The sequence below is a fragment of the Carcharhinus amblyrhynchos genome, chromosome X (assembly GCF_965287045.1).
Source record: "Carcharhinus amblyrhynchos chromosome X, sCarAmb.v2.hapA, whole genome shotgun sequence".
Lineage (NCBI taxonomy): Eukaryota > Metazoa > Chordata > Chondrichthyes > Carcharhiniformes > Carcharhinidae > Carcharhinus > Carcharhinus amblyrhynchos.
The window spans coordinates 17,202,366-17,229,165 of record NC_137359.1 but is presented as its reverse complement, the minus strand read 5'-3'; the positions used below and the strand labels follow the sequence as shown (position 1 = coordinate 17,229,165).

Here is a 26,800-nt window from a genome sequence, read left to right as displayed (position 1 = left end):
GTCTTGGATCATGCTCACACTTTCCAACAAAGAGGGTGTTATGCCCAGATGTTGGGTCAGAAGCAGATTGGATTTGGCTGTGATATTCTCTCTGGTAGTGTATCTTGTGGATACGTTCATCTCTCCTTCAAAGTCAGTAAAACGAAGGAGATAGTCATCGTCTTCTGGAAGCGTAGTGGAGAACTTGCCCCTGTCTACTCAAAGGTGATGAAGTGGAAATGGTCAAGAGTTTCAAGTTTCTAGGTGTTCACATCACCAATAATCTGTCCTGGTCCCCCCACACCGACACTATAGTTAAGAAAGCCCACCAATGGCCTCTACTTTCTCAGGAGGCTAAGGAAATTCGGCATGTCCACTATGATTCTCACTGATTTGTTTTTAAGATACACGATAGAAAGCATTCTTTCTGGTTGCATCATAGCTTGGCGTGGCTCCTGCTCTGACCAAGACCGCAAGAAACTACAAAGGATTGTGAATGTAGCCCAGTTCCATCACAGAAACTAGCCTCACATTCATTGACTCGCTCTACATTTCCTGCTGCCTCAGAAAAGTAGCCAGCGTCATTCAAAGACCTCACACACCCCGGACGTTCTCTCTTTCACCTTCTTCCGTCAGGAAAAAGATACAAAAGTGTGAGGTCACGTATCAACCAGCTCAGTTCCCTGCTGCTGTCAGACTTTTGAATGGACTAATCATATATTAAGAAGTCTCACAATACCAGGTTAAAATCCAACAGTCCAACGCCGGCATCTCCACATAATTTCAAATATTAAGTTGATCTTTCTCTACACCCTAGCTGTGACTGTAACACTGCACTCTGCATCCTCTCTTTTCCTTCTCCCCTTTGTACTCTATGAACGATATGCTTTGTCTGTATAGCATGTATAGCAATGTCTCAGCATCCACTTTTCCGAGCCTCTTTACAGTCCTGCGTGTCTTGACGAGATCACCTTTCGTTCTTCTAAACTCCAGACAGTATAGGCCCAACTTATCCAGCCTCACCTCATAGATCAACGCTCTCATCCTCAAAACCAGTCTGGCGAACATTCACGATGCTGCTCCAAGATGAGTATATCCTTCCCAAGATATTTTGATTTATTATTGTCACATGTACTGGGATACAGTGAAAAGTATTGTTTCTTGTGCACTATATAGACAAAGTATACCGTTCATAAAGAAGGAAACGAGAGAGTGCAGAATGTAGTATTACAGTCATAGCTAGGGTGTAGAGAAAGATCAACTTAATGCAAGATAGGTCCATTCAAAAGTCTGACAGCATTGGGGAAGAAGCTGTTCTTGAGTCAGTTGGTACGTGATCTCAGACTTTTGTATCTTTCTTTGTCCAGGGTGTGTGGGGTCCTTAATTATGCTGGCTGCTTTGCCGAGGTAGCTGGAAGTGTAGACAGTCAACGGATGGGAGGCTGGTTTGCGTGATGGATTGGGCTACGTTCATGACCTTTTGTAGTTTCTTATGGTCTTGGCCGGAGCAGGAGCAGGAGCCGTACCAAACTGATACAACCAGAAAGAATGCTTTCAATGGCGCATCAGTAAAAGTTGGTGAGAGTTATAGCTCCTTGGTCTTCTGAGAAAGTAGAAGCATTAGTGGGCTTTCTTAACTATAGTGTCAGCATGGGGGGATCAGGACAGGTTGTTGGTGATCGGAATACCTAAAAACTTGAAGCTCTCGACCCTTTCTACTTTGTCCCCATTAATGTAGACAAGGGCATGTTCTCCTTTATGCTTCCTGAAGTCAATGACAATCTCCTTCGTTTTGCTGACATTGAGGGAGAGATTATTGTTGCCGTACCAGTCCATCAGATTCTCTATTTCTTTCCTGTACTCTGTCTCGTTGTTGTTTGAGACCTGACCCATTACGGTGGTGTCGTCAGCAAACTCGTCAGAAAATCAAATTGGAGGGGAATTTTGCCACACAGTCAGAGGTGTATAAGGGGTATAGTAGGGGGCTGAGAACACAGCCTTGTAGGGCACCGGTGTTGAGGATGATCATGGAGACTACAATTGTGCACAGTGCAGTATGTCAATTAAGTAGAGAGATTGGGGAGGTCAGATCTGTTTTACCTGGAGAAGAGAAAGTTCAGAGGAGAGTTGATGGAGATATTCAAAATCATGGAGAGTCTGGACAGACTGGATAGGGAAAAACTGTTCCTCTTGGTGGAAGCACAGAATTAAGGTCATTGCAAAGAAGCAAGGAAGACATCAGGAAAAAGCTTTTCACAACAAGTGGCTAGGGTTGGGAATACACTGCTTGAGAGTGTAATGGAGGCAGTTTAAATCATAGAATCCCTACAGTGCAGGAGGAAGCCATTCAGCCCATTAAGCCTGTACCAACAGCATTCCGACCCAGGCCCTATCCTCTTAACCCCATGTATTTACCTTGCTAATCTCCCTGACACTAAGGAACATAAGAACATAACCCGCGTACTTTTGGAGTATGGGAGGAAACCGGAGTACCCAGAGGAAATCCACGCAGTCACCCGAGGCTGGAATTGAACCCAGGTCCCTGTGGAGCAGTAGTGCTAACCACTGTTACCTGGAAGAAACCCACACAGACACAGGGGGAACGTGCAGACTCTGCACAGACAGTGACCCAAGCTGGGAATCGAACCTGGGTCCCTGGTGCTGTGAGGCAGCAGCGCTAACCACTGTGTCACCGTGCCCACTTGTTGCCCACTCACTTGTCTATATTTCTTTACATGCTCACAACTTACCATCCCACCCAGCTATGTATCGTCAGAAAACTTACTTTATTCTATTTGTCTCAGCCAGTAATATAAACTGTAAATGGCTAAGGCCACAGCACTGATCCATGCAGCACTCCACTAGTTACAGCCTGCCAACTTGACAATGCTGTTTATCCTACTCTCTGCTTCCTGTCTCTTAAATAATCCTCTTCATGCTAATATATTACCCCCAACTCCATGAGCCCTTATTTTGCTTATTAACCTTTTGTGCAGCGCCTTTACAAATGCCTTTTGGAAATGTAAGTCTACTGTTATCTACCCTAGTACTTACAACCTTAAAAGACTTTTAATAATGACTTCTAAATGTCAAACATGATTTTTCTTTTGTAGAACCATGCTGATCTGACTGGTCATTCTGTGCATTGTTCAGACTTCCTTAATAATAGATTCCAGCACTTCCCTGGTGACTGACGTCAGTCTAACAAACCTGTCGTTTCCTGTTTTCATTCTCCCTCATGTTTTTTTGAAGAACAGAATTACATTTGCCAACTTCCAATCTGCTGAGACTGTTCTGGAATCTGGGGAATTTTGGAAAATCACAACCTGTTCATCCACTTTTCCCTGCTCCTCTTTTGGAACCAGAGGATGTCCATTGATACCATCATAGCGTCATAGAGGTTTACAGCATGGAAACAGGCTCTTCGGCCCAACTTGTCCATGCAGGCCCTTTTTCTTAACCACTAAGCTAGTCCCAATTGCCCACGTTTGGCCCATATCCCTCTACATCTAGCTCACCCATGTAACTGTCTAAATGCTGGCTGAGACAAATAGAATAAAGTAAGTTTTCTGACGATACATAGCTGGGTGGGATGGTAAGTTGTGAGCATGTAAAGAAATATAGACAAGTGAGTGGGCAACAAGTGGGCACAGTGACACAGTGGTTTTTAAAAGACAAAATTGTACCTGCCTCATTACTACTGCCTCTGGCAGCTTGTTCCAGACACTCACCACCCTCTGTGTGAAAACATTACCTCCTCTGGACCCTTTTGTATCTCTCTCCTCTCACCTTAAACCTCTCACCCTCTAGTTTTAGACACCCCTACCCTTTGAGAAAAGATGTTGACTGTCTATCTATACGTCATCTCTGCCCCTCATTATTTTATAGACCTCTATAAAGTCACCCCTAAGTCTCCTACGCCCCACGGAAAAAAGTCCCACTGTATCCAGCCTCTCCTTATAACTCAAAACGTCAAGTCCCGGTAGCATCCTAGTAAATCTTTTCTGCGCTCTTTCTAGTTTAATAATATCCTTTCTATAATAGGGTGACCAGAATTGTACACAGTATTCCAAGTGTGGCCGTACCAATGTCTTGAACAACTTCAATTCCCCAGATTTTGCTATAATTGTATTGTTAGGTTTGCTATAATTATCATGGTTAGGCCACACCTGGAGTATTGTGTGCAGTTCTGAGGAAGGATGTCCTTGCTATAGAGGGAGTACAGCGAAGGTTTACCAGGCTGATTCCTGGGATGGCAGGTCTGTCACATGAGAAGAGACTATGTTGGTTAGGATTATATTCACTGAAGTTTAGAAGAGTGAGAGGGACACTCATAAAAACTTATAAAATTCTGACAGGATTAGATAGGGTAGATTCAGAAAGAATGTTCCCGGTGGTGGGGGAGTCCAGACCTAGGGAGTCATAGGTTGAGGATAAGGGGCAAACCTTTTAGAACTGAGGTGAGGAGAAGTTTCTTCACCCAGAGGGTGGTGAATGTGTGGAATTCACTACCACTGAATGTTGTTGAGGCCGAAACATTGTCTGATTTCAAGAAAAAATTAGATATCGCTTTTGGGGCTAAAGGGAGCAAAGGGATATGGGAGGAAGAGGGGTTCAGGATTTTGAATTTGATGATCAGCCATGATTAAGATGAATGGTGGAGCAGGCTCAAAGGGCTGAATGGCCTACTCCTGCTTCTAGTTTCTATGTAACAAGATGGCCCAACACCTGTATTCAGTGTTCTGACCAATGAAATCAAGCATGCCAAATGCCTTTTTCACCACCCTGTCCACCTGTGACTCCACTTTCAAGGAACTATGAACCTATACTCCTAGATCTCTTTGCTCTATAACCCTCCCTAATGTCCTACCATTAACTGAGTACGTCCTGCCCCAATTCGATCTACCAAAATGCATCATCTCACATTTATCTAAATTAAACTCCAAACTGAAGAGAATCTGAATAGAGGGCAGAGGAACTCATTTCCAGGATTGACGCAGAAATTATGCCAACATTTGAGATTATATTGGATAGGTCATAAAGGACAAAGAGTTGAAAGGATGTGGAAATGTCACATAAATGTGATTTCCTCGTGCATAGTTTAATGTTGACCCAAACCAATGAGGGTCAAATGGTCCATGTTTGTGTCGTAACTTCTGTACATTTTGATGTAAAATGCAGGAAAAAAAAACAATGATAGGTGATTCTGCTCCTACCTGTTGTGACAATTAGTTCTGTGAATGTTTCTCATATTTTGTGTATGTGTGTGTATGGGGATGGGGAGGGAGGGATGGGGCGGGGGGGGGGGGGCAGGGACATCACATGATGATGCAGGAACTGTTTCCTCTCTGAACCTGTTTGGGGTATGACATAAACACAATATTATGAACACAATGCGCAACAATCAGGGAAATGAATGTGAACTCTTCATGCAAGAATTAATTAAGCATTTCAAGCTGGTTTTTTGTTCATAATGTTTGTCGATTGTGAACAGATTTTATGATTTTTAATGTTATGGATAATAAGCTTATTTCCATTGCTCAAATTGATGTTTAGCTGATATATTCAGAAGGTTTTACAAAGTATCATAGAATCCCTACAATGCAGGAGAATGCCATTTGGTCCATTGAGTCTGTACTGACTCTGACAGGGCAGCCCACCCTCCTGCCCTAGCCCCTGTAACCCCACACATTTATCATGATCAATCCCCCTAACCTATACATCTTTGGACACTAAGGGACAATTTAGCACGGCCAATCCACCCTAACCTACACATCTTTGGACACTAAGGGACAATTTAGCATGGCCAATCCCCCTAACCTGCACATCTTTGGACACTAAGGGGCAATTTAGCATGGCCAATCCACCCTAACCTACACATCTTTGGACACTAAGGGACAATTTAGCACGGCCAATCCACCCTAACCTACACATCTTTGGACACTAAGGGACAATTTAGCATGGCCAATCCACCCTAACCTACACATCTTTGGACACTAAGGGGCAATTTAGCATGGCCAATCCACCCTAACCTACACATCTTTGGACACTAAGGGGCAATTTAAGAACATAAGAAATAGGAGCAGGAGTAGGCCATCTAGCCCTTCGAGCCTGCCCCGCCATTCAATAAGATCATGGCTGATCTGTTGTGGCTCAGTTCCACTTTCCCGCCCTCTCCCCATAACCCTTAATCCCCTCTCTTATCAAGAACCCATCAACCCGCTTCTTAAAAATATTTAGCGAGGCAGCCTCCACCACTTCAACGGGCAGAGAATTCCAGAGATTCACCACCCTTTGAGTGAAGAAGTTCCTCCTCAACTCCGTTCTAAACCGCCTCCCCTTTATCTTGAGGCTGTGCCCCCTAGTCCTACTGTCTTTTTTGAGCGGGAAGAGTCTCTCCACCTCTATCCTATCCATCCCATTCATCATCTTATACGTCTCAATGAGATCTCCCCTCATTCTTCTAAACTCTAACGAGTACAAGCCTAGTTTATTCAGCCTCTCCTCATAGCTCAACCCCCTCAACTCCGGTATCAGCCTAGTAAACCTCCTCTGCACTCCCTCCAGGGCCAAAATATCCTTGCGCAGGTGCGGCGCCCAAAACTGCACACAGTATTCCAGCTGCAGCCTCACCAATGCCCTATACAGCTGCAGCAAGGCCTCCCTACTTTTATATTCAATCCCCCTCGCTATGAAGGCCAGCATCCCATTTGCCTTCCCAATCCCCCTAACCTACACATCTTTGTGAGCATGAATTGAGATTTTTAGTTTGCACTTAATAATCTCTGTATGTAAGACTGTGTGAAAAGCGAACAATATTGAACTGCTCCCAATTTTGGGAATCTTGGGAGCGGTTCATTATTGTTGACTTGTGAATCTTACTATAAGATGGATTATATGTTAATTTCAAAAGTAAAAAAAACGTCATCGTCACGAACAGGATTCGAACCTGTGCGGGGAGACCCCATTGGATTTCGAGTCCAACGCCTTAACCACTCGGCCACCGTGACTCCTAGTAAAACAGCCGAGAGCGGTTTGAATGTAAGATTGCAGCGGGCCCGGAATCGCCGAGTGGCTTCATTGGGCGAGAGGATCACTCTCCAGTCCCGGCTAAGAATGATTTTTTTAAAAAAATGGTTTACTTCTCACACGATTAGCGACTGGGTAAAAATCCGGTATCTTTACCGAAAAAATGAATTTTGGGCAGCGGCTCGGATTGGATTGTTTTAATGCCGGAGAGGGCGGGGGGGGGTGTTGCTGAGAGATGTTATATGTTTACCGCACTGGTTTGTGAGTCGGGCTGAAATTTAGTACGGGGTAGAGATATATGATATTATAGTGCAGAATGCTGCAGTATTTCGGTGCTGGCTTGTTTTTGGTTAATGTTTGGTTTCATCCTCCGGCCTGTTCCCCCCCTTCCCGGGTGGTTCGATGGCTCCGGCTTTGGCGGGATTTGGTGGCGCGCTGGCTGCAGAAACAGTGTTACAAAAATCCAAATATTTCACCCATCCGGAAATGAAACTAGGAACGCTAAGGTGGGTTTACAAACTTTGCTTAAAAGCTTAAAGTTTTTTCCTCCCATTGACAGCGTGCAAGGCCGATTGGCCCATCCTCTCCAAACCATCAGCATTGTCACTTTCAAACTTGTTCAGAAAGATTCTTGATTTGATTTATTATTGTCACATGTATTGGGATACAGTGAAAAGTATTGTTTCTTGTGCACTGTACAGACAAACCATGCTGTTCATAGAGTACATAGGGGAGAAGGGAAGGAGGGGGTGCAGAACGTAGTGTTACAGTTACAGATAGGGTGTAGAGAAAGATCAACTTAATGCGAGATAGGTCCATTCAAAAGTCTTGCACTTGAACTAAAAGTTCCTCTAGATTGCTTTACGTTCAAGTCTCTGGTCCCAAATTCCCTTTCTCATAGAATCCCTACAGTGCTATTCGGCCCATCAAGTCTGCATCAACGACAATCCCAGACCCTAGCCCCATAACCACTCTTTTATTTACCCTGACACTAAGGGACAATTTAGCACAGCCAATCCCCCTAACCTGCACATCTTTGGACACTAAGGGACAATTTAGCATGGCCAATCCACCCTAACCTACACATCTTTGGGACACTAAGGGACAATTTAGCATGGCCAATCCACCCTAACCTACACATCTTTGGGACACTAAGGGACAATTTAGTATAGCCAATCCATCTACCTTTTTGAAGCAATGCCTCTCATTTTATTGCATCTTTACATATTTTAAGTGTGCATGAGTTTTTTAAAATCCAAACAGGTATTCTAATAATGAGGGTTTTAAACTGTGTTGGTTTACAAAGATCAGCTGACATTCTGGCTTGCAGATGTTTGGGAGAGGTGTCACGTAGGTCCAAAGGCACTTCTATATTTTAAGTGCAACCTCCCGAACTACCACTGGCACGTTTTAAGTTTCTCCCTGTTTCTAATTCTTACCTGATGGATAATTCAAATCTGCTTCCACAAATTTTGGATTTTGGTGCTGACTCAACACCCATTTACAGGCCCCAGAAATATGTAGGTCTCCAATGCCATTGGTTCCCCCTGCTTTGTATCAGAGAGTGCTATCAGTGATATGAGTGCTGTCAGTGACATCCTCTGTATAAAATTGCACTCATTCATTGTAAACCCTGCCCCATCCATTTTACAGTGGATGGCAAAGCACAACTGGTCAGGTGTCCCTGTGGTTATTAAAGTTTGTATTACCAACGTTCCTCGATCGACACAAGTGATGGGTGGTAGATGATAAGATAAAGCACGAGGGTTTTCTGTTAAATTTGCTCGTGAGAAGTCCTCTTGAAGACCTAGTGGGTGTAGCATTAAATGGTCCCAGGTTCAATTCCTAATCTAATCTAATTTTAGACAGTTTTACAGTTGGCCTCAGTGTCAGGGGAGACTGGGCCTATTGCCTTTTGTTACTGTACTTATATAAGTACTGCTGATAATTGTTTTACTGGTTGGAAGGTGAGTGGAAGACACTGAAGATAGAGACACATCATAGGTTGTTCCGGAATTGCAATTGCTTTTCATTTGGATGGGGAATGCCCCAGTATTTGTACCTGTCCCTCTCCTCAAGAATGCAGTAGGTGAGTTCCACAAGTCCTGCTCTGGAGGCTGAGGGGTGACCTGATGGAGGTCTGTAGGATGGTGAGAGGTATGGATAATGTGGACAGTCAATGTCTTTCCCCAGAGGTGGGGGAGTCTAGGACTAGAGGGCATAGGTTTAAGGTGAGAGGGGAGAGATACAAAAGGATCCAGAGGGGCAATTTGTTCGCGTGGAAGGTGATGAGTGTCTGGAGCAAGCTGCTGGGGGTAGTAGTGGAGGTGGGTACAAATTTAGTCTTTTTAAAAGCATGTAGATAGTTACATGGATAAGATAGGTATAGAGAGATATGGGCCAAATGTGGGCAATTGGGATTAGCTTAGGGGTTTAAAAAAAAGGGGCAACATGGACAAGTTGGGCCGAAGGGCCTGTTTCCATGCTGTAAACCAGTAGTAACCGAAGTCAGGAAAGCTGTCAGCCAGCTATCCAGTGGCAAAGCCCCAGGGGCAGATGCCATGCCCGCAGAGATCTATAAAGCTGCTGGTCCTGTACTTATTGAGAAGCTCACCCAGTTGTTCCAGTCCTTTTGGAAGCAAGGATCCATTCCTCAGGAACTTAAAGATGCTTCTATCATACACCTCTACAAGAAGAAGGGCAATTGGAAAGTACGTGACAACCACCGAGGAATCTCACTGCTCTCCATCACAGGAAAAACCCTCGCAAGAGTCCTGCTAAATCGTCTGGTCATTCATCTGGAGCTGGGCCTGCTTCCAGAGTCACAGTGTGGTTTCGCAAAGGTCGCGGGATGACTGACATGATTTTTGCTGCGCGCCAACTTCAGGAGAAGTGTCAGGAGCAGAATCGTGAGCTCCACACAACCTTTGTTGACCTTGCGAAAGCCTTCGATACTGAAACCCGACAAGGCCTGTGGAGGATCATGTCAAAGTTTGGCTGCCCCCACCAAATTCATTCAGATGGTACGCCGGTTCCATGATGGCCAGAGTACTGAGGCATTCCCAGTCACCAGTGGCATCAAACAGGGCTGTGTGCTCATACCCACACTGTTCAGCATGATGTTTACTGCCATGCTGAATGATGCCTTCCAGGACAGTGTTGCTGGAATCAACCTCAAGTACAGAGTGGATGGGAAGTTCTTCAACCTGAGGAGACTTCAAGCTATTACCAAAGTGAAAGAGACTGTTCTGAGAGATTTCCTCTTTGCCGATGACTGCGCCCTGTATGCTGGCTTAGACATGCAAGTCAGTATGGACAAATTTTCCATGGCTTGTGACAACTTTGGACTCACCATCAACATTAAAAAGACCGAAGTCACGCACCAGCCTGCTCCTCATGCACCGTACACAGAACCCATAATCACAATTAAAGGGCAGAAACTACAGGCAGTGGACCAGTTCACTTATCTTGGCAGCACCCTCTCCCAAGCAGTGACTCTTGATACAGAAGTTAACTGCAGAATAGCAATGGCAAGTTCTGCTTTTGGTAGACTGCGCTCCACTGTATGGGAACGTTGAGGAATCAGCCCAGCAACAAAACTGAAGGTCTACAGCGCCGTGGTACTCACTACCCTCCTGTAATGCCTGTGAAACGTGGACTGTGTATCGAAGGCATGCAAGACAGCTCAATCATTTCCACATGACTTGTCTTTGCAGAATATTATGCATCCGATGGCAAGACAAAGTACCAGATACTGAAGTTCTCTCTAGAGCAAGTCTACCATCAGTCCACACACTGCTGATGAGAGCGCAGACCCGGTGGGCAGGTCACGTCATCCGTATGCCAGACGAGCACACACCCAAGCAGTTCCTTTTCAGGGAACTCTCTGCTGGAAGACGCTCACATGGAGGGCAGAAGAAACGTTTCAAAGACGCACTCAAAGCCTCCCTGAAGCCACTTGCCATTGACACGACCACCTGGGAAACACTGGCACAAAACCGCCCTACCTGGCACTGCCTCATCCACAAAGGCTGTCAAGCTCACGAAGCAAGGTGCATTGCCGAAGCACAACTTAAGTGCAAGCTGTGCAAGTCCAGAGCCACCAGCGCAACAACGAGTGTCTACACAAGTCTGTCCAGTATGTGCCAGGACATTCCATGCCCGAATTGGCCCTGATCAGTCATCTTCGGACACACTGCAACCAGCCTCAAAATGACTGATGGTGTCAAGGTCCTCATCGATGATGATGGATGAACAACAAACCTCTGTGACTCCAGAAAGAGGTCAAGGGTGACAAGACTATATCTATTTCTCTTTCCCAGACCTGTATGCTTGAGACCAGGAATTCATTCCACCATGACCATTTTTTGCTATTAACATAAAATCAGAAATAAAACTGAAAATGCTGGAAATATTCAGCAGCTGTATCTGTGGAGAGAGAGAGACTTGCTGTTTAAGGTCAATGACCCTTGAGATTTGCATTGGTAGAACAAAGAAAATTACAGCACAGGAACCAGCCCTCCAAGCCTGCACTGACCATGCAGCCCGACTTAAAACCCCATATCCTTCTGGGGACCATATTCCTCTATTCCCACCCTATTGATGTATTTGTCCAGACGCCCCTTAAAAGTTAATACCGTATCTGCTTCCACTATCTCCCCCAGCAACAAGTCCCATTCACCCACCACCCTCCATGTAAAAAAAAAATCTGCCTCGTACACCTCCTTTAAACCTTGCCCCTTGCACCTTAAACCTGTGTTCCCCTAGTAATTGACTCCTCCTGGGAACAGGGCACATTTTGTCCTCTGTGCACAGATCTGTTTCATTTTTCTGTTCCCTTCTTCATTACGTTTTTTTACAATGTTTCTTTAGATAGGTCTCCTGCACTTCAACAATTCTGTGATTCTTCCATGCTGACCCTCATATAGCTGGTGGAATCTCACCCTTATCTCTCCCCCTTTTATTCTTTGTTGTTCCAGGTTGCTTCTGTCCTATGTCTCTGCTGCTTTAAGGAGTGCACTGTGTGGGCCAAAACATGATGAACTGTGAACTGTTAGCAACATGCAGTGCCTTGGGATACCTGGAAGGAGACAACTACCACAAAGAGCCTGATTGTTTAGGTAAGTCAATTCAGACCCAAACTTCCAGTCATAACTTAAATGTTGTGCTGGTTACGTCAAAATTGGAACACGATTGACAGATTTTGCTGTGTTTTGCTGGCAGTCATTATCCATCAACCCATCAAATGCATTGCTGCTTTTGCCAATTGTGCTATCATTATTTTCATAAGCTGAAATCTCACTTTTCCATTATTCTGTTTAGTTTTGAGCTTTTAAAACTGAACCTTCCTTCAATTATGGCCACTGATTTACTGAGTAATATGAATTTTAAAAAAAACAGGATTCAAGTGTGTGGAACATTTTAATAAGCAATTTTTAAAAAATGCATACACCATGATTACTGCATTCCATGTCAGTCTCCAGTATCTGGTAGTCACCAGATCTGTATTGATGGAGTTGTAAAATAGTAATCATGATATATGTACAAAGCTACCTTTATCATAAAGAAGGTGCAGATGATTGAACAAAGCCCATTGTAGCAAAGCACCAGTGGTTTGTAATCATCTGAACTTTGGCTATTTGCTGTGTTGATTATGTAGATAAGTGTTATTCCTTTTACTTGGCATGTTGATTGTCAAAGTGGATATTTGCAGCCCTACATTTTATATTGATGCAAAATTGCATCCAGCCTAAAGATTGTGATATAACCGCTGTAGTTTTCTACAGCAATATGTATCCAGTCCAACATGAAAGGATGCACTGTTGGACCTGGTTCTTGGAAGTGAGGTGGGCCAGGTATGTCAAGTGTCAATGAGGGAACATTCAGGAGACAGTGATCATTGTAAGATTTATGATGGCAGTAGAAAAGCACAATAGGCAATCAAGAGTAAGAAGAATTAGTGGGAGAGAGCTCACTTCAAAGGGGCAAGAATTTTGCTGGGCTGGATAGACTGGAACCAAAGGTGGCTGGGAAAAACTGTAACTGTACAATAGGCTACCTTCAAAATGAAATGGTTCAGACACAATCAAGGTATATTCCCTCAAAATGGAAAAGGTAGGGCAAACAAATCCAGAGCTCCCTGGATGAAAAAGGAAACAGAAATGAAGATAAAGAAGAAAGTTTGCTTATGACAGATGTCAGGTAGAAAATACAATTGTGAACCAAGAGAAATTCAGAATGTTCAATGGGGCGATGATAAAAACATATTAGAAAAATGTAGAGGGATTGTGAGAAAAGACTGGCAGGCAACATAAAAGGGAATCCCAAAGTCTTGTCTGGACATATAAATAGTAAATGGGCGATAAGAGGAGTAGGGCCCATTAGGAAAAGGTAATTTACACATGGAGGCAGGAAGTGTGGCTGAAGTATTAAATGTAAACTTTGCATCAGCCTTTACCAAAGAGGGTGGATGCTGTCCAGGTCATGGTAACAAAGGAGGAAATTCTGTCGCTAGAAGTGTTCAGAATTGATTTGGAGAAAGTGTTGGGTAGATTGTCAGTACTTAAAGCGGACAAGGCACCGAGATGCACCCAACAATACCGAAGGAGGTGATTGTGGGAATTACAGAGGCACTGGCCATAATCTTTTAGTCTTCCCTAAACTCAGGAGGTGCCAGAGGACTAGAGAAGTGCAGACATTGTGCCCTTGTTCAAAAATGTTTGTAAGGTTAAGTCCAGCAATTATAGAGCAGTCAGTTTGACTTCAGTGGTGGGGAAGTTTAGAGTCATAAAGCTTTACAGCACAGAAAGAGGTTCTTTGACCCATCGTGTCTGCATTGACTATCAAGCACCTATCTATTCTAATCCCATTTTCCAGCATTTGGTCTGCAACCTTGTACACGATAGATTCTCAAAACGATTATTTGGGAAAGAAGTAGTGGTCACCTGGAAAAATGTGGTCGATTAGGAAGAGCCAGCATGGATTTCTAAAGGGAAAATCATGTTTAAGTTGCTGGAGATTTTTGAGGAGGTAACAAAAAGCACTGATAAGGGTAATGCTCTTGATGTGTTGTACATAGGCATTCGATATAGTGCCACACAATGTACCTGGGAGAAAACTTATAACTCATGGAATGAAAGGGACAGTAGAAAAATGGATACAAAATTGGCTGAATAATAGGAAGCAGAGAGTAATGATCAATGGAAACTTTTCAGGCTGGAGGAAGGTTAGTGGTGGAGTTCCGCAAGGGTTGGTATTGGGACCCTTGCTTTTCCTGATGTATATTAGTGATCTAGATCATGGTGCGCAGGGGACAATTTCAAAGTTTGTGAATGGTATAAAACTTGTAAGTACTGTAACTGTGAAGAGGGCAGTGTAAAACCTCTAAAGGACATGACAAGTTGGTGGAGTGGCAGGTAGATGGCAGGTGAAGTTCAACGCGGAGAAGCGTTCGGTGATGCATTTTGGTCGGAAGAACACAGAGAGACAATACAAAATAAGGGATAGAATTCTTAAGCAGATGTGGGAGAAGAGGGACCTGGGTGTAAATGTGTGTAGCTCATTGAAGGTGGAGAAAGCAGTTCAAAGAGCTAGCACAGCTGTGATGGGCTAAATAGCTTCCTTCAGTGTTGTATGGCTGGATCGAATCTGCTCAAACCTCTACTGTATTGCAGATATGTTCTTGTTCATGGGACATGCTTGTTGAATTTGTCTGTGTAATAAACCCTGCTTTGTTGAAGTAATTCACAGAAGGAAGCATTTTCAGATGCTCCTCAATGGGACAAGTGTTGTGCAATTTGAAGTCTAGAATAGATGAGAGTCCTGACATCACCGGGACAAGATTCAAGTTGCACATTGATGTACATTAACAGGAATGACCTCAGAGAGGTCTCTAATCTTACAAAAAGGCCTAGCAGGGTAAAGATGATGTTTCCACACTGGGAGACCAAATAAAACATATTGTATTCTGGGCTTTATTAATACTAATAGACTTCATACTGTGCTTACCCCAGTCCGACGCTGGCACCTCCAAATCATCCTTATTAATAGGGGCATAGAGTACAAGAGCAAGGAGACTATGCTGAGCTTATGAGACAATAGTTAGACCTCAGCTGGAGTACTGTGCTCAGTTCTGGGCACCACACTAGAGGAAGGATGTGAACCCGTCGGAGAGAGCGCAGAAGAGGTCAAAAGAATGGTTCCAGGGATGAGAAACCTCAGCTCTGTGGAGAGGTTGGGACTGTTCTCCTTGGAGAAAAGAAGGCTAAGAAGATTTGATAGAGATGCTCAAAATCATGAGGGGCCTGGACAGAGTAAACAGGGAGAAACCGTTTCTGCTTATAAAAGGATCAAGAACAAGAGGGCACAGATTTAAAGTGATTTACTAAAGCAAATGTAATGGAAGAAAAAAGTTTTTCACACAGCAAGTGATTTGGGGTCTGGGATGCCCAGCCTGGAAGTGTGGTGGAGACAGGTTCAAACGAGGCTTTCAAGAGGGCATTAGATGATTATTTGAATAGAAACAATGTGCAGGGACATGGGGGGAAAAAGTAGGGGAGTGGCACAAAGTCATGATGCTCTTTTGGAGAGCCGTTGCAGACAGAATGGCCTGAATGGTCTCCTGCGCCATAATCATTCTGTGAAGTGTTGTTACCAGAAAATAAAATATAATTTCTAATACAGAAATTGGCCATTCAGTCCATCTGCTCCCTGCCAGTATTTCTGCTCCACATAAACCTCCTCTCATTCCACCCCCATCGCCGTATCTTTCTATTCTTTGCTCCCTCATCTTTATCCAGCTTCCTTTCAAATGTATTGACGCTATTCACTTTAACTATCCTTGTGGGAGCGAGTACCACATTCTCACCACTCTGGATAAAGACGTTTCTCCTGAATTTCCCCAATTGGATTTATTAATAACTATCTTGTATTTTTGGCCCCTAGATTTGGTCTCCCAGTGTGGAAACATCATCTTTACCCTGCTAGGCCTTTTTGTAAGATTAGAGACCTCTCTGAGGTCATTCCTGTTAATGTGCAACTTGAATCTTGTCCCGGTGATGTCAGGACTCTATCCTAGATTTCGAAACGCACACTTGTCCCATTGAGGAGCAACTGAAAATGCTTCCTTCTGTGAATTACTTCAAGAAAGCAGGGTTTATTACACAGACAAACTCAGTTCTGTTCCAGCCATGTCCCATGAACAAGAACATATCTGCAATACAGTAGAGGTTTGGACAGATTCGATCCAGCCATACAACACCGAAGGAAGCTATTTAGCCCATCATGGCTGTGCTAGCTCTTTGAACAATCTACCCAATTAATCCCACTGCTCTTTCCCATGGCCCTGCAATTTCTTTCCTTTCACTGTGTCAGGATTCTTTCTGGAAAGTGCACATGTGGCAGTTGGACAGGAACAGTATCAGGTTTGGTTACGTGGTAACATAGCCAGCCAGCCCTTATTCTTGGCTCATGCTTGAGAGCAGCCAGTGCCCCCACAAGAGCTGATGGCTTCAGGGAAAGAGTGGAGAAAATTCAAAGTGACACTTGTTTTTAAACATAAATGTTGTGAATGGAATTATTTTTTGTTTCTCAGAGAGCATCAAGGACCTAATCCGGTACCTAAGACATGAAGATGAGACGAGAGACATTCGGCAGCAGCTAGGAGCTGCGCAGATTCTACAGAATGACTTGCTACCCATTATCGCACAGTACCCTCAGGAGAAGGCACTCTATGAAGCAGTTATCAGGTACGAATCCAATTTGAATGAGTTTTGCTGCTTGGAGTATTTTTGCAGAATGCTCCCTATCTGGAAAAGGGCTGTAATCTCTGCATTAGGTGATGTCTCAAACTAAAGCAGTCAATCAGCTCCTGGTTTGTCTGAAGTAGGTGATCTGTTGTCAGGGAGGTAATATATCCAAGGCTCCTCCAAGGTTTTTTCTGGGTCAGGTTCTAGTGATGAATGTTTCCAAGCAAGGCTAGAGAAATCCACAGGGAGAAAAAGAGTTGCTTAAAGGAGAAGGAAACGCTTGAGGAGAAAGGGAGGTGGGCTAAGACTTCTATTAATTCATGGGGCATGGGTGTCGCTGGCTGGCCAGCATTTATTGTCCTCAAAGATGGTGGTGAGCTGCCTTCTTGAATCGCTGCAGCAGCGATTGATACAACTGAGTGGTTCACTAGGCCATTTCATGTCAACCACACTGCTGTGGGTCTGGAGTTGCATGTAAGCCAGACCAGTTAAGGACGGCAGATTTCCTTCCCTAAAGGACATTAGTGATCCAGATGGGTTTTTCTGACAATCATGGTCATCAGTAGATTCTTAATTCCAGATTTTTTTGTTGAATTCAAATTCCAGATTTTTTTGTTGAATTCAAATTCCATCTTCTGGAATTTGGATTCAAACCCGGTTCCCCAGAACATTAGCTGAGTTTCTGGATTAATAGTCTAGCAATGATACCACGAGGCCATTAGAACAGGCAAAGATCCACTGTGTATGAGCTGTATACACAGTAAGAAGTCTCACAACACTAGGCTAAAGTCCAACAGGGTTATTTGATAGTAAACCCACTAGCTTTTGGGGTTTGCCCCTTCGTCAGGTGACTGACTCACCTGACGAAGGGGCAAACCCCGAAAGCTTGTGGGTTTACTACCAAATAAACCTGTTGGACTTTAGCCTGGTGTTGTGAGACTTCTTACTGTGTTTACCCCAGTCCAACACCGGCATCTCCACATGACCTGTATATCCATTGGCTGCGATTAGGTGGGTGCATGTAAAGTCATCGAGAATCAATATTCCATTCTTGGCTGTTCCTTTCACTGTTGCATTTTTGTCTTTTTTGAAATTGGGATTGTTTTCTGGTGGGTTGCTGCTCGGCTGTCCAATCACTATGCTTTTTGCTTGAGGTTCTGAGAAATTGTCAGACAAGCTGTTTTATACGCAGTGACGAAAGGGAAAAGAGCCAGTGTCAGGTTTTAACTGGAGCCATGACAAGTTTATTGAACTCCTGTGCCAAGATTTTCATCCCTGGGTTGGGAGTGCAGATTCTGCCAGCTTGGCAAACACAACCTTTAAAGGTAGCGTCTCGCAGGTCAGGTGGGGAGCTGAAGCAGGAGTCTGGGTGGACGATTGCGAAATGAATCTGCAGGTGTTGGGCCTGCTGGTAAGCTGGGTACAAGGCTGCCTCTGTGTTTTAAATAATAAAATAAAAAGCATGCCTCCAGCACACCCCAACACACACTTCCTATGCCCAATTCATGCCAACCTATGCAGACCCATGGCTCACACACACCTATGCCAACTTAGTGCCCATTTATGCACCTCCCATGGTCCTTCACATCCCAATGCAAATTTAAAACCCCTCTATCCAACCCCATTGCCCTATATTCCATGTTAGCTTTGTGCCAACCCATGCTCCCCCACCACCACCAATGCCAACTCAGCTAGTATCCTTGGACAGTTGCTTGACAGATTGGACGCTTCCCAGATAGATTTGATGGCTGGAGAGTTCTTTAACATCTTCTGGACAGCTGGACATCTTTTTTACACTTTGCCAATTCCGGTGAGTTTACATGTAGAATGTGCATAATCATGTTACATTTAACAATTGCAAAGGGTGTCTTACTTGTCCCAAAAGTGTCCCGGGACCTTATTCAATGTGATAGCTTACCTTCTGATGATCCATAGAAATCTCCTCTTACCTGTTCTAATCTCCACACTCTGGATTCCGCACTCCTGTTCTTCCAAAATCCCATTTCAGTGGACACAGCTGGAGGTTGATGTGGCTAGCTGCCTCCACAGTTCTGCATATGTGGACCCTGGCCCGATTCCAGTCTCACCCCTGTGAAGATTTGAAATGCCGGGTTTAGCACTTAGGAATTTTGACCATTTCTGGGATTTTTGCCATAATTTTTGGAAGCCATGAAAGTCCAGGCCATAATCGAAACCCTGAGGCTTTGTTTTAGTGTGTTCACCTTTACTAAAATGGCTGCCAGAGGAATTTGAAGGTCTAGAATTCCCTCTGGTGGCCAGAACATGGAGCTGCAGCACCCAGAACTCTCACATGAACAGGAAAATCCTATGGAAAAGGTGATGGAATATGTGTCAGATGTGGACACGATGAATGTTAAAAGCTTCCAACACTGACAGAGGAGTTTTGAGTGGAGAGCTAATATACTAATTTGAATAATTGTTTTTTTCATTTGTAACACTGCGTAATGTCTGGTGTTTTCCTCCTGTGCTTTGTTTCTAGATTGTTGGTAAATCTAACACAGCCAGCACTTCTGTGTTTTGGGAAGGTTCCTGATAACCCTACCTCCAGACATCACTTTATGCAAGCGGTTACATATCTGCAGCGGTACAAAGAGGCAAGTACATAAAGAAAGGAGAAAAGGCCAACCTTCTCTTGGAGTTTATGTCTGAACCTGAGACTCCAGTCAACTGCTTAATTGTCAGCCACGTCTGAGGCAGCACAGAGGCACAGTGGGTTAGCACTGCTGCCTCACAGCGCCAGGGACCCGGGTTCAATTCCCGGCTTGGGTCACTGTCTGTGTGGAGTTTGCACGTTCTCCCCGTGTCTGTGTGGGTTTCCTCCGGGTGCTCTGGTTTCCTCCCGCAGTCCAAAGATGTGTAGGTTCGGGCGGATTGGCCGTGCTAAATTGCCCCTTTAGTATCGGGGGAATAGGTAGGGTAAATGCATGGGGTTATGGGGATAGGGCCCATGTAAGATTGTAGTTGATGCAGATTTGATGGACTGAATGGCCTCCTTTTGCACTATAGGATTCTTTGATTCTATAATCCAACAGATGAATGTTTCAAATCTCCTTACCTCATGGGAAACGATCATTTTCGTTTTTGGAAGCGTCAAAAGGCTGTAATGGAATACAATATATAGGAGGAAGTGGCCCTGATGTATGCTTACCTTGAGTAACACTCGGTCAACAAACCATCAGCCAGAGTGACCTAAAGAGCTGGGGCACCTGATTGGTTGGGGAGATACCTAACCCATCAGAAACTAAAAGGTCATTTTGTTGAGAAATGCAGTGGCTTCCAGTAGGATTATTTAGTATTGAAACCTAGAATGATTGCTAATTTGTACCTAATGCATTTTATTTTGGAAGCAATCTGAATGTCGAGTGTAATTAAACTATTGTATTTATGTTGTAGGCGTTTGCAGATGAAAAGGTGTTTGGAGTGCTCAGTGAAAAACTTTATCATCTCCTGCAGCTGGTAAGTGAAACTTTATTTAAAAAGAAAAACTGACCTGGGACAACTCGGTGGGTAAAAACAGCAGCCGCTGTGCTCCTCAGCCGTACACAGGTTTTGTTTCGGGTTGGTGCGGAGTTTGGTGATTTCGGGCAGTGTTGGTGCGGAGTGGTGATCACAGGCAGTACAGCATTCCAGTTCCTTCACTTGGCCTCAACCTTCCCTGGGCTAGGGAGGACAGAGAGGAATATGGTTTATTTATTTGTCACAAGTAGGCTGACATTAACATTGCAGTGAAGTTACTATGAGTCACCACACTCTGGCGCCAGTTCGGGTTACACTGAGGGAGAATTTAGCATGGCCAATCCGCCCTAACCAGCACGTTTTTCAGACTGGGAGGAAACTGGAGTACCTGGAGGAAACCCACACAGACACGGGGAGAATGTGCAGACTCCATACAGACAGTGACCCAAATCGGGAATCAAACCCGGGTCCCTGGCGCTGTGAGGCAGCAGTGCTAACCCACTGCGCCACCCCGGACACAGGTTTCTGCTGCTGATTACTGTTCTCCTGCTGGAAACTACATGTGGACATCCATTGAGGATATGATTGAAGTGCTTATCTGCTGTCAATAAATGCTCATCACAAGAACTGCGCACATGGTTATGAGGTTCTTTTCTCTCCCACTTAACACATGATGTTTCTGTAACAGGACTGGGAGCAGAGGCAGGAGGAGGATAATCTATTAATTGAAAGGATGCTATTGCTGGTTCGAAATGTTCTACATGTACCCCATGATCCTGAGGAGGAGAAGGTATGAGGAGAGATTGGTCCGACTGGGCCTGTATTCACTAGAGTTTAGAAGGATGAGGGGAGATTTGATTGAAAAATTGTAACAGGGCTGGACAGACTTGACGCAGGGAGGATGTTTTCCCTGGCTGGGGAACCTAGAACCCAGAGGACACAGTCTCAGGGTAAGGGCTAGACCAATTAGGATGGAAATGAAGAAGAATTTCTTTAATCAAAGGGTCGTGAACCTATGGAATTCTCTATGATATTCATATGATCATGTAATTTTTCACTTTCCATTATCTACCTAATCTGCATCATCGTGCAGTTGCTGTTTTTGCATGAAATGTCACATTTCTGGATTCTTGGTTAGGTCAGGAAAATGATTAAAAGTAGCACAGATCTATGACTGATGTGACTTTGGTGTATATTGGAAGCATTGCAAATGGCAGTAACAAACCTCAGCTGAAAGCTACAGTGCACCATACTGTACGGTACTTTTCAATACTTTTGGGGAGACGGATGAAATATGACGGGTTTCTCCTCAGATTGAGAGATGAAACTAGTCTCTCGTTTGTTTTATTGAAAATTCCTCAATTGTATTAAGTCTGCAAACCCAAGATCCGATTAAAGTGGGAATTATGCTATCCACATCACTGAAATTTCAGAGACTTGCTGGTCTATCTGCTCTGTACCTTGTTTAGTCACAAGCTGTAAAATCAATACTAAACCCTTTTTTGAGTAAATTAACTCTTCGTCAATGATAAAACTGTTGAAAGGTTCCCTCATCAAGAATAAAACCCTCAATAAATTATTTTCCTTCTTCTGCAATCATTGGAGTTTGGTTCCGTGTGCTGGAACCAGTCACCTCACTCAAGTGGCTATTCTTTATAGAATGTTAGACACAAAAGGAGGTCATTTGGTCCATCATGTTTGTGCCAGTTTTCTCCAGCACCAACTCAACTGGTCGCATTCCCTAGTGCTTTTCTCTGCAACCTACAATTTTTTTCACTTCCAAGTAATCATTTCCCTTTGAAATCCCTGATGTATCTGTGTCCACCACACTCTTGGACAGTGTAGTGCAGATCTTAACTGCTCACTGTGTTTTAAAAAAAAACTTTTTTCCTCCTGTTGCCTTTCTGTCCTTTTGCAAGTCACCATAAATCAATGTCCCCTGGCTCTTGACCCTTTCTGCCAGTGGGGGTGGTTTCTCCCTATTTACACTGTCCAGGCCATCATGATTTTGAACGCCTCCATCAAATCTCCTCTCAGCCCTCTCTTAAAGGAGAGCAACCCCTGCTTCTCCAATCTATCCATGTAACTGAAGTCACTCATTCTTGGGACAATTTGTGTAATTTGTTCTGCAGTCTCTCTGATGTCTTCACATCTGTCCCAAAGTGTGGTGATGATGTGGGTATGCCGGCGTTGGACTGGCGTAAACACAGACTTTTTACCAAAGTGTGGTGCACAGGATTGGACACAAAATGCTTCTAGCATCAAACTTTCCTGTATGCCTCAGTGCAGTACTCTGTGAACTTACTTACTGGGGCATGCAGCATGTTCTTTATACTGAGGCTGAGTGTAAAGGCAAGTGACAAGCTTCAAGGCCATTACTACAATACAAAAGAAAAATGTGAATGATCCTGATGAAAGGTCACCTCGACCTGAAACTTTAACCCCGTTCACAGATCCTGTCTGAGCAGCTGTTTCCAGCATTTTTTTTGTTTCTTGGCCAATACTTCCATGTTACACAGAGAGAGATAGAAATGGCTTTTTTTTTAAAAAAAAAGACCATGTAACTTGGCAAACAAGTTCTCTTAACCATTACAACATCTTGATTATGTTGTATTTCTTGAGTTTGCTTTTTGAGTGAAATTTTGTTTATGCTCATTTTCATTTTCCACGCAGAATATTGATGATGATGCCAGTGTGCATGACAAGGTGTTATGGGCGATGCACATGAGTGGGATGGATGATCTGATTAAGTTTCTAGCTACCTCCCAGGAGGAGCAACAGTGGGCCATGCACATACTGGAAATAATCTCCCTCATGTTCAGAGATCAGGTTAGTGCTAAATCATGCACAGTGCGGAGGAGGAGGAAGTGGAAGAAATGGAGTCTGATTAGGGAGAATGCTGTTTTAGCTTTGGTCAGAAGAACTCTTTCATACCAGCGTGCAATGGAATGGTGAACACCCTTTGGTACCCACTTCTCTGCTCACATTCCCTGATTTGAGTAGTGTTGTAGGAAATAGAAGCTGTGTAGGAGTCTTGGCTCAGTGGGTAGAACTCTTGCCTCTTGAATCAGGAGATTGTGGGTTCAAATTCCATTCCAAAGACTTCCAGTGGGAGTACTGAGGTAGCACCGTTCTGTGGGACGTGCATTTTTTGAGATCAAACTTGGATCTGTCTGTCCTCATGCATTGGATGGCAAGGATACCTTGACACTATTTCAAACAAGAACAGGAGAGTTATCCCTGGTGTCCTGTCCAATATTTATCCCTCACTCAACATCACAAAACAGATGATCTGCTCATTATCACATTGTTGTTTTTGGGACCTTGCTCGGTGCAAATAGCTTGTTGTGTTTCCTACATTATGACCGTGACTGCACTTCAAATGTGCTTAATTAATTGTAAAGCACTTGGGGACCTCTTCAGGTCATGAAAAGCACTATATAGATGCAAGTTTTTAACTCTTTGTGTACCTCAGTAAGGAGAGAATTGTCCCAAGCTGCTCTTAAGTATGTCTCAGCGGCATTCACAAAGGCCTGAAAGCAGGTTTGATTTGTTTTTGTTCTTTTATTATCATTGAATTTTGTTAAGATCCTGAGGCCAGTTGTAGTATGCGTCCATTGCCCTCTCTGAAATTGGTGCAGGTCAAGCATTGAATCTAAGGACCTTTTTCTGTACCTTGCTCAGGCATGCACCAACTGAGCTACTACCAGCACAAAAACCACCACTTTAGGAGTGACACAAGCACAACAAACATGTCCTTGACAAAGAAAAAGTAGACTTTCTTTGTTGCTGCTCAGTTTTGGCAAATGGATTAGGAGAAATTTGAATAGCGTGATAACTTGGGAATTTGTCCTATAGAAACCTGACCAGCTTGCTACTACAGGGCAAGCGAAAACTGTGAAGGAGAAAGAGGATGAGTCCAGAGAGCTTGAAATCTTAAAGCAGAGAGAGCTGGCTGCAAAGAAGAAAAGAACTTTTGAAAGAGGCACCAGGTGAGAATCAAGATGGGTGAAATATTTGAGATTTTGTGTTGCAGAGGGCCCTTTGCTCAGAGCAGAATGCCGTGCTTGATTTGAAAGGCGCATGGGTTGAAGAATTGGTACCACCATGTTGCAGTCCTATCTCCTGTCTGAATCCCCTTCAAGTGCTAGAAGCATAGAAAGTGAGGTAGAGAGGTGTAGGGGAGCCTATTTGAGCTTGGGGCAGCATGGTGGCACAGTAGGTTAGCATTGTTGCCTTACAGCTCCAGGAACCTGAGTTTGATTCTCGGCTTGGGTCACTGTCTGTGTGGAGTCTGCACATTCTGCCCCGGTTTCCTCCGGGTGCTCCGGTTTCTTCCCACAGTCTGAAAGACGTGCTGGTTAGGTGGATTGGCCATGCTAAATTCTCCCTCTGTGCACCCGAACAGGCGCTGGAGTGTGGCGATGAGGAGATTTTCACAGTAACTTCAATACATTGTGAATGTAAGCCTACTTGTGACTAATAAATAAAGTTTAAACTTTAGGCAACTGAAGGCGTGGCCACCAATGGTAGAGCAGTTACAATTGGAAATTAGAGGAGTGCAGCTATCTTGTAGGGTTTTTTAATTTGTTCGTGGGATGTGGGTGTTACTGGCTAGGCCAGTGTTTATTGTTAATCCCTAATTGCCCTTGAGAAAGTGGTGGTGAGCTGCCACCTTGAACAGCTGCAGTCCCTCTAGTGTAGGTGCACCTACAGTGCTGTTATGAGCAGCTTTCCTTCTGTCCCTGCTCTTCCTACCCATGGGGAAGCTTGGGTATAGACTTGCATCAGATCACAGTCTACCTACCCTTTCCCAACAAACATTGCTGTTTTATTTAAGTCCCAGGCAAACAGATTGTTGAAACAAAAAAGGGCACAAATATTGAAATGGAAGCCTTTTTTTAGACTGTGATTTCTTGTTTACCAAATGTGTACTTTCTTTGTTTTAGGCATTCTCGTTTTGGGGGGACATACCTCATACAAGGCTTGAAGTCGATTGCAGACAGAGATGTTGTTTGCCACATGGGTGTCCATAAAGTGAGTGAAAGTATTACAGATATTAAGGAGTTTTAAAGAAATTATATTATACCATTTATTACACTCTGTTTTACCAACTCTGCCAATCAGTTCAGGTAGGTTAAAAGGCAACATCTTAAACGATGTCTTAACGGTAATATTTCAGAGCATTTTGAAGCAATATTCCAGGGTAAGGCTATTCATTGTCTTTATTCTTGATTATTTTCGGTTTGCAAAAGCCTAATGTCAAACATTTCAAATAAAAGTCACCAGCATCTTGAGGGCAATTAGGAATGGGCAGTAAACACTGGCATTGCCAGTGACGGCCACATCCCCTGAATGAACTAACTAAAAGCAAGTTCCTGTTCTCTTGCACAAAAGATGGCAGCCTCGATCTGCAGGGTGTTCTTGGTGGTAGGTTTTTAAACTCTGCGCAATAGAAGTTTCAATGACATTACTAAATTACAATACAAGTGAAAAATCTGAATTTAATTGTATTTATAATGTTTGTGGTTGTTAATGTTTATTGACAGCTTTAATAATTCCTTTGGTAGTTACTTGTATCATATTATTCCCTCCGAATATGTGCTGTTTTTGAAAGAAGAGTAAATAGCATAATTGGATGTCCCGTGGTGCCAGTTCAGTAACTGGCATATGTTATTCCAATTTTATTTTCTTCTGCCAGACCCATTTTATGTAATTTTAGAAAGAATGTGTCACAGCTGAATCTGAACCTTGCTCACTAGATCTGCACATTCAACCTCTATCCAATGGCATTAGAAAATGGTGATCAGGACACAGAATTCTGGCAGTATTTTCTTCTTCTCGTTTGGCATACCTTCCCCCTTTACATAGACTAACTTGCTTTTGTACAGTGCCTTTAACATAGTAACATGTTGCAAGTGCTTACGTACAAATAGCCCAAGAGCAATGTGGCTAAGTCTGGTCTAGCCCAGCTAATTCAGTACAAACTGGGGATGGAGCCTGGGGCCACTTGGTCGGCTCTGTATCACATGAATAATATTTCCCTATATTGCAGTTGTAAAATCCATCAATGCAATGATGATTTTGGTTCCTCTGCTGTTTGGCATCGTAGAATTCTAAACATGATGATAGATTTGCCAGAACAAGTTACTCAGAGATCAGACACTGATTGTGTTCGAAGCTGAATGCACACACTCTTGCCACAGCGAGACAGACCACTTAGCCAAGGCTTACAGGCCCACAGTGCAATGTGTGCACTGCTAGAGTCTAAAACATGTAGCTAACCTTTGTAGAATACTGATAAACTTATTTGGCTAAAAGCACTCTTTTTAGGGCATTAGTTATCTGGAGCTGAGTGTAAAGAATCCATTCCCCCAGTGACGACCATACCCCTCCAGGTTTCATTAGTGAGTCAGGCTGGCTGATCTATCAACAGTGTCCTACAATACTGCAGAGGTTACGGAAATTACAGAATCCTGACACACGGTATTGACTTGATTCCAAATTGTCGTCACCAGGTGGGGTATCTCAAAGCTATCTTTATCTCAGATACCTTGCTCAGATTTGCT

General features: G+C 43.7%; 1 protein-coding gene and 1 non-coding gene across 4 annotated transcripts in view; one reads left to right on the top strand and one right to left on the bottom strand.

The window, feature by feature from the left end:
* The window catches only part of LOC145361838 (E3 ubiquitin-protein ligase NRDP1), a 97,073-nt gene that overhangs the window by 42,588 nt on the left and 27,685 nt on the right, over positions 1–26,800 (top strand). Inside the window, exons 1-9 of one of the 3 annotated variants that reach the window (XM_080217790.1) lie at positions 7,011–7,143; positions 11,988–12,128; positions 16,601–16,754; positions 19,255–19,369; positions 20,169–20,231; positions 20,920–21,021; positions 22,905–23,060; positions 24,090–24,223; positions 25,181–25,268. In XM_080217790.1, the coding sequence (XP_080073916.1) occupies positions 12,044–12,128; positions 16,601–16,754; positions 19,255–19,369; positions 20,169–20,231; positions 20,920–21,021; positions 22,905–23,060; positions 24,090–24,223; positions 25,181–25,268 (897 nt within the window). In that variant the 5' untranslated portion in view covers positions 7,011–7,143; positions 11,988–12,043. Of the gene's footprint in view, positions 1–7,010; positions 7,144–7,458; positions 7,515–11,987; positions 12,129–16,600; positions 16,755–19,254; positions 19,370–20,168; positions 20,232–20,919; positions 21,022–22,904; positions 23,061–24,089; positions 24,224–25,180; positions 25,269–26,800 lie in introns of those variants that run through there. The other 2 variants (XM_080217789.1, XM_080217788.1) reach the window with 2 other exon arrangements.
* Positions 6,908–6,989, bottom strand: trnas-cga (transfer RNA serine (anticodon CGA)). The gene has a single exon. It is a non-coding gene; the product is annotated as a tRNA-Ser (tRNA).